Source organism: Triticum dicoccoides, chromosome 5B, assembly GCF_002162155.2.
Source record: "Triticum dicoccoides isolate Atlit2015 ecotype Zavitan chromosome 5B, WEW_v2.0, whole genome shotgun sequence".
Lineage (NCBI taxonomy): Eukaryota > Viridiplantae > Streptophyta > Magnoliopsida > Poales > Poaceae > Triticum > Triticum dicoccoides.
The window spans coordinates 269,830,594-269,838,570 of NC_041389.1; the positions used below are offsets into that span (position 1 = coordinate 269,830,594).

Below are 7,977 nucleotides of genomic sequence, written 5' to 3' on the forward strand. Positions count from 1 at the left end.
ATAAACATGGTAAAGGATACAGAATGCGCTTTATGTGATCCAATCTACATTCCTAATCTTATACTATAGTTGTATTATTATGAAGTGGTTATGAGCTTGGAGGGTGAAATTTGAACCGAAGCAAAGTTAAAGGTTGTGCATGGGTTTTCTCTCAGCAAACAACAAATTTTTGCATCGAATTTGACATTTCGAGTGGGGTTTGAGGACCAAATCGTAATAAAGGCCATAGCTCGCCTGCGGCTCAACGCGTCAAAACCCTAAACCCAAGCCTGCTCCTCCTCTTCTTTCCCAGCGTCGCCTCCACACACTCCAATCAACCAATTCGCTCCCGGCCACCACGGCAATGGCCATGGATTTGGACGAGACGCTTGCCGCGGAGAAGGGCGAGGTGGCGCTGCAGCAGCTGCGGCGCGCCGACCCGTCCGTCTACCTCGCCCCGTCCGCCGACCTCGCCGCCGCCGCCCGGGCGGCTCTGAAGCACTTCCACTCCTCGCTCTCCGTTGTCTCCCCCGTGCAGCCGCCGCCCCTCCCCAACCTCCTCGCCGGCCCCAACTTCGACGCCGAGCAGATTTGGTCCCAGAGCGAGCTGCTCTCCCGCCCCCTCCTCCCCCACCTCCACCGCCAGCTCCGCCGCCTCGAGCACCAACCGCCTGCGCAGCCGTCGGCTGCTCCTCCGCCGTCCAAGCCCGCTGAAGCCGAGGAGGACCCGTCAGACGAGGAGGAGGATGGAGAGGGTGACGAATCGGAGGAGGAGGATGCGGGTGGCCTGGAGGACACGAATGACGAGTTGGAATCGGAGGAGGGGGAGGATGAAGAAACGGAGGAGCTAGGGGCGAAGGCAGGGAACGGGGTGGAGGACAGGTTCCTGAAGATGAAGGACCTGGAAAAGTTTATGGAGGAGGGGGAGGAGCAGGAGTACGGTGGGGGTTCCAAGGGAGGAGAGAAGAAAAAGGCAAATGTGAACTTGATGGAGGACGATAGTGATGAGGAGGATGTGGATGAAGATGATGGGGGTGATGATGAAGATGACGATTTGGATGTAAGGAATTTGTACTCACACACTCTCTTTATATACATGGAATGATTGTTAGCTCTGATAGAATCTAAGATGTAAAACCATAAGTAATTGTTAGCTCATGGAATGATTGTTAGCTCTGATAGAATCTAAGATGTAAAACCATAAGTAATTCATTAAGGGAAGCCAAAATTTCTTCTGGATGTGCAATATAAATGACTTAACATCTAGAGCTAGTTCATGAAATGCATTGCACACATATGTTTATAGCTACTGCATAGACCAATGTGCTCCTTTTGACAGTTATAGTGTTAGATACCACACTTTATTGATGAAGGACATTAACCTGAATTCCTTTCTTCTTAACTTGATTGGTGGCGCTATTAACTGTAGTTGGAAGATTTTGAGTCTGATGATGAAGAGGGTGCAGGGAAATCCGGCGGAGATCTAAAGTAAGCATTTTATGCCAATCTCAAGCATGCGATTGTGGTGATTGTGAAAAATGCAAATCAATTTGTATTATGTGCTCCTATATCTGTTAAAGTGTGCTACAGCACAGTTCATCGATCATGTGAAGATATGACAATGGTGGCCGTTTAGGATTTTAAAATTGCTTGAACAATGCTTCACAACTCTTTCCCAACTTGTAACACATAGAAAATAAATTAATCTATGAAAAAATTTAAAGGGTGGATAATTGGGAATTTCTTATGCATGATCTTTATGCACGTTCTGGAAATTCCACACTGTTAATATACAAGATATCACTACATGAGACTTTCCTTTCTTTAGGTGAATAGAAGGGAAGGGAGCTACTTCCTTCCATTGACATGGGGGAGAAATTAAATATTAATACTTGTGTGGAGCTGGACTCAGTTATAGTAGAAAAGTAAATAATGAAAAATAGCCCCGTTTGTACATAATTTGTTGATGAGAGGGAAAAAAACTGGCCTATGAAAAATAGATTTAATGTACAGAAGCTTGCTGCCACCTATACTGGAGATTTGAAGTGGTAATGTACCTTTGTGGGGTTGCAGTGAAACAAGTCTGAAAAGAACAGAAAAACATGATTTTGCGTATCACCTAGCATAGAAATTAACCAGTGAAAAAGTTAGATTTCATACAGAACAACTTTCCTGCCACCTTTACCAAGAACGGGAAAAGGCTATTATCCAATTGCCAACCACCTCCATGAGGATTCAACAAAAAAAAATTCACAGAAAAAGGTGTCACTATTCACTTCTACGTAACATAGCAAGTTGATTTTACTGGAGAGAAAACCGAGTCGTACAACTTATTTGCTGGTGCAAATGTCCCTGTTGGACAGTCGTAAGCACCCATCTTTTGTAGTGCATGCATTACAGTCCTTTCCTATCCCACCTACATTTGCCCAGTAAAACCTCTACAATCTGGACATGTTCTTTTAATACCGAGCACATGTGCTCCCTTTTAAGTGTGTGTTTGAAGCTTTAAAAATTCAAAACGAATCTTACATGTACATGTCAGAGCGCACTATGTATCTTCAATGTTTTGTGAAGGTACCACTTGATTTGTGATCTGCACTAAAACGACGGCAACAGCCAACAAAGCCTTTAGTACCAAACAATTTGGGGTAGGCTAACTAAAACGACAAGAACGAGAGGCTAAAAAGCAGCTTTATCTGCTCTATTGTTTTGTTGCACAGGCTGCAGAAATGAACCAAGTTTCCTCTCATGCTTCCAAATGTTTTAAACAATTCATGCGCAGTGATATTGATTATTCTGTGCACTTGAAACAGTCTGAAGCTTGAGAAATAAAAAGAAACTGCAGAATTGAAACTTGAGGTTATTCTATAATCTTCCTTAGGCTGTAGAATAACGTTATATATCATGCATTTTGGTTGCCATGAATTTTGTGTTGTGCTTTTTATCAGTTAAGAGCGTCTTTTCAGGTATGAGGATTTTTTTGAGGAAAGCCGTAAGCAACAAGTCAAGAAGAGAAATGGTTTCACAAAGAAAGTCCACTTCAAGGATGAATTGCATGAAATGGAAGTGGATGACATTGAGAAGGATGATGTAAATGATGGCCCAGCATTAGAGGTACTCATTTCAGTTGAAATAAGTAATGCACATATACTCGTTTATCAACATGCTTTCCCTTCTATGCAGGATGAACAAGGTCTTTCAACTCATGAAAAGGGGCTCTTGAAGATGCGTAACCAAATAGACCTAATGGAGAAAGCTAGTCTTGAACCCAGTAAATGGATCATGCAGGGAGAGGTAACTGATAGCATGTTTTGGAAATGAGACATATTTCTGACTCACAATATTGTGCTAGTAATAGTTAATTACCATTGCAATTGTGTTTTTTTAAACGAGTTCCTTTTGTAGGTTGATGCTTCCAGGAGGCCCAAAAATAGTGCCCTGGAAGTGGATCTTGATTTTGAGCATAATGTAAGACCTGCCCCAGTAATCACGGAGGAAGTCACAGCTTCTCTCGAGGAGATGATAAAGAAAAGAATTGCGGAGGTAATATTTTTCTGGATATGTCACTACGTTCATAACTGGGTCAACACTCAACAGTAGTATACCGGGAAATAGTAGAGTGAAATTGTGAGTTCTTTCGTTATTTCGTTTTGTGACTCTGCTAGTAATATTGAGATAGCTTCTCTTGTTTCCTGACAGGGTCATTTTGATGATGTTGAGAAGCCTTCAACCTTGCCGTATAAAGCTCCAAAGCAGCAAAGGGAGATGGTATGGTTTTGATCGGGTGCAATAACTAGAATTCTTTCGTGATAACAGTATGATAATTGTGTGATTCACTATTGTTGCTATATTTCAACAGGATGAAAACAAGAGCAAAAAGGGTCTTGCTGAACATTATGAGGTCTGTATTGTCTTACTATGATCTTATTTTAAATCCAAACAAGTTGGTAGATAGGATCAGTTTTAGTATGGTTCATCCACTAACTGATTCTTTTGCTCTTCCAGGATGAGTTTAAGGAAAAAACTGGCATTGCACCTGCCACACTTGCTATTTCAGATGAACTGAAGAATGAGGTGAGCAATCAATTGTTTTTACTAGAAAACCCGAGTGACATTGGATTTACCTATCATATGATTACAGTTTTATTCTGCTTTTGTTGGTCTTAATTGTTGTGCAACATCTGATACATTATTTGTGTTGGATTGAAAGATAATGTCTGTTAAAGAGCAAATCTTGCATTTTCATGTTCCCTGCTTGTCCTGGCAACTGTAGTGTCAATATATTCATCATCACTTTTTCGTGGTGCACAAGATGCTTGTCATATTACGAAGTACAATTTTAATACCGATGCTCAGTGATGGTTTATTGCCATGCAATGGATATGAAGTTCACTATTGGAATTTTCGGTGTTAGAAAAATACTCCATTTTGTAATGAATGAGAAGAAATGGATTGCTTCAGTCACTATATGCGATACGTTAAGCATGCATATCGCGCAGGTCACACTTGATACTTTACAGTTATCTTTTTTTTTAAAGTGCCCTTGCTACATTAGCCAACTTGATTTTATGCTTCTGTTTCCTGCAATCTTTCCACCGGTGCTATGTGCATATGTTCTCTTTGTCTTTATGATGGTATCAACTATCAGTCTGGCTATGAGGATATTTTTGTGTTACCAAAGTGATACTTCCTGATTCTGACTAACTTCTTATTCAACTCAGGCAAATGATTTGTTTAAGAGGATATGCTTGAAGTTGGATGCGCTCTCTCATTTCCACTTTGCCCCAAAGCCGGTATGTGATAGCTCTCTATTAGACAGCGTCGTATAATACCTAAAGTTTGCAATTTTTGGTAAGAAGGACAAGTGTTGTCTTTTCAGGTCATTGAGGATATGTCTATACAAGTTAATGTACCTGCTCTAGCAATGGAAGAGGTACCACAATCATTGTTTTTCTCTCGTGAAGTTATTCTATTTGAGAGTATTTCATTCATGTAATGACTTGTCTTCCTTGCAGGTTGCACCTGTAGCTGTTTCAGATGCCGCAATGCTCGCTCCTGAAGAAGTTTTTGAAGGGAAAGGTGATATTAAAGAAGACGCGGAGCTTACACAAGCTGAGCGCAAAAGAAGGAGAGCCAACAAGAAGAGGAGATATGCAGGTATTTTTTTCTCTATTAGGTCTTTGGGGTTTCGCTCGCCTCGACGGCTTTTGAAAAGTCCTCCCAAGAAACAATGAATCCTGCTGTCTACTTCATCACCAGAGTAGTTCATGGTTGTATTCAGTTGTATTAGTATATTGGAAGATTTGGAGTAGCGCAATCTCAATGGACTGAATTGTGTTGGCAACATGACAAAACCTGCTACTTTGCCATGCAGAATCGCACAAGGAGAGGCCAACCAAGCTGCGGAAAGAAAACTCAGTTGCGAACATATAGGAGGCTGCTGCTTGCATGCTGTTGCAAACCTTTGGAGTTTGGTGGGGAGGTTCGCCCCCAACAGTCGTGATCTGATGCCTGGCCTGCAAAGGCTCTGATGTAGCCAGTTTTCGAGCTTTCATGCAGTGTAAAAGCATTTCTTTCTGGAATTTCGAGTAGCGGGGTTAGCAGTGATGGAAAGAAATGCATGTAATTCGTCAGGTACGTTGAATAGAATTGAACTCTTGCGACGAAAAATGTCATGCACTATATTGGTTAAATGCATCGGTGTGTGCTTCCGGCACTCAAAAGCCAAATTCAACCCAGAAACTGAGAAATGTAATACAAAATTTGACCAAATTTCAATGCAGATACATGCTGTGTACCTCCAAGTAGTTAAAAATTGAGAATTTTTTTTACCACTTATACGAGGCCGTTGTGTACCACTGAGCGCGAGCATCATTCATAACCATCGTTGCCTAGGGCATCTCCGACGCCGTCCATTAAAATGGACACGATGGATTCCCCAGGGCATCTCCAACGCCATACATCAAAATGGGATCAAATTAGGGATGTACACGTCTAGAAGTGTCCGCAGTTGGTCTAGCGGAGAAGCCACCTGTGCGTGCCCCCGCTCGCGCCCGTTGCTCCCTGGCAGTGCCTGCCTACGCGCGGCCTCGCCCCGCCCGCTGGCTCCTTCCCCGGCGGCCCACTGCGCCCCGGCGAGTCCCTGCCCCTGCCTCGGCCTGCTGCTGCACATCGCCCACTGCGCCCCGCCTTCGCCGCCCACCGTCCCCCCTCACCCGCGGCCCTCCTCCTCGCCGGCGGCCACCCGCCCGGGGCCGCCACTGGCCGTGGCCATGGCCTCGCCGGCCCTGCTGGGCGAGCGCCTGCCCAGGGCCTGCGCCCGACCCCAGGGGCTCCGCCCGTTAACCCGCCCCGCTGGGTTGGCCTTGTGCCACTGCCAGCGGGCCCCACGCCCCCTTTTTTCTGTAAAAAAAGTTGTTTAAAAATATATATATTTAATAATAATATAATAAATTAATTAATTGTTAATTAAGTTAATTAATTAGGTTTAACTAAACTAATTGCTAGTTAATCTGTTTTTACTTAAAACAATCAATGACAGGAGGCCCCACCCCCTATTGACTAGTCAAATGTTGACTGGTCAACTGGGACCCCTGGACCCACATGTCACCCTCTGGTACACTTATGTGTACACAGATCTGGGTGCACCTAGCATTTACTCTTTATTTTCGAATTAAATTAAATTGCAGAATATCTTTAAATCTTCGGAAAATCATAGAAATTAATCCGTAAGTTGGATGAAAAAGTTTTCTACATGAAAGTTGCTCAGAACGACGAGACGAATCCAGATATGCAGTCCGTTCATCTGTCACACGTCCCTAGCATAGCAAACGTTGAACTTTTCCCCTCCAGTTCATTTGTTTGACAGACGTCCGGAATCGGGAAAACTTTCCCGGATGTTTCCCCCTTCGCCAGTATCACCTAGCACCGCGTTAGAACACGTCTAGCTTTGCCCATTGTCATGTTATGCTCTTGCTTGCTATCTATTTACTGTTTCTTCCCCCTCTTCTCTCCGGCAGACCCCGAGACCGATGCTGATGTCCCTGTGATCGACTACGTCGACGACGACCCTTCTTCTTGCCTGAGCAACCAGGCAAGCCCCCCTTTGATCATCCCAATATCGCCCATTCTATACTCTCATGCTTGCATTAGATTTTGCTACTATTATTGTTTGCTCCTATTTTGATGCATAGCCTGCTTTTGTACCTGCTTTTTGTTACCTACCTGCTTATCCTAAACTGCTTAGTATAGGTTGGTTAGTGATCCATCAGTGACCCCCACCTTGTCCTTGTTGCCCCCTGCTTCATCATCGACGCCTCGATCGACGTGATCGACGACCAGAGCCCGACACCTCACATCACATCACGCCCCTTTAGTTGCTCGACTCTGCAGAGCTACTATCGAGTGCCGAGGGTGATCCCTCATAACGCACTCCTGATGATAATTCTATAGTGTAGCTATTCGGTCATGGTCATCGAGGGTGATTTCCTCTTTCACCATTCCCGATACGGCTCTGTCGTTCAACACCTCAAGTGTGAACCTCGAGGGTGGTCCCTCTTACGTTCACCTTGATGATTACATTGAGTGAAATCCACCGAGGGTGATTCCTCGGGTTTTCCCCTTGATGTCTGGACACACGGTTACAATGACTTTACTTGAGACCTTGGTGAAAGTCGGGCGGGCCCAGAGAGCACCCGCAAGATAATGACGTGGCACGGCCGGGCATTCTGAGCCCTTGCCGTAAGTCCACGAGACGGGGCGACGGGGTCACTTTCGATCGTGAGTCTCTGCTCGTCTCCGCAAGCTAATAGTACACTATGGTTTGGGTATTTGTTCTGAGTTGGCCTCTGGCCTTTACGCACTAACCACCACGCGAGAATAGATATGGGCCTCGACGTCGCAGTATCAGCCGAAGCTTTGTCAGACGTCCAGTTCAGCAGTGCGGCACGGTCGGATCATGCTGGCCATCCGAGGCGGTGCTGGTATTCACCCTGCGCG

The 7,977-nt window shown here is 44.6% G+C and overlaps 1 protein-coding gene across 1 annotated transcript; it reads left to right on the forward strand.

Annotated features, from left to right (window-relative positions):
- The first annotated feature begins 244 nt into the window (after positions 1-244).
- On the forward strand, positions 245-5,765 carry LOC119308363 (U3 small nucleolar ribonucleoprotein protein MPP10-like). The gene is made up of 12 exons (XM_037584490.1): positions 245-1,039; positions 1,409-1,467; positions 2,946-3,093; positions 3,163-3,273; positions 3,385-3,522; positions 3,679-3,747; positions 3,839-3,880; positions 3,985-4,053; positions 4,701-4,772; positions 4,859-4,912; positions 4,995-5,136; positions 5,354-5,765. Exons 1-12 carry the CDS (start codon positions 344-346, stop codon positions 5,410-5,412), a joined length of 1,659 nt encoding a protein of 552 aa, XP_037440387.1. The 5' UTR covers positions 245-343; the 3' UTR covers positions 5,413-5,765.
- The last annotated feature ends 2,212 nt before the right edge of the window (positions 5,766-7,977 follow it).

Coding starts and splice junctions, on each gene's coding strand:
- LOC119308363 (XM_037584490.1), top strand. CDS start 344: ATGGCCATGGATTTGGACGAGACGCTTGCCGCGGAGAAGGGCGAGGTG. Junction 4,773..4,858: donor TCCACTTTGCCCCAAAGCCG/GTATGTGATAGC, acceptor TTGTCTTTTCAG/GTCATTGAGGATATGTCTAT. Junction 4,913..4,994: donor CTGCTCTAGCAATGGAAGAG/GTACCACAATCA, acceptor TCTTCCTTGCAG/GTTGCACCTGTAGCTGTTTC.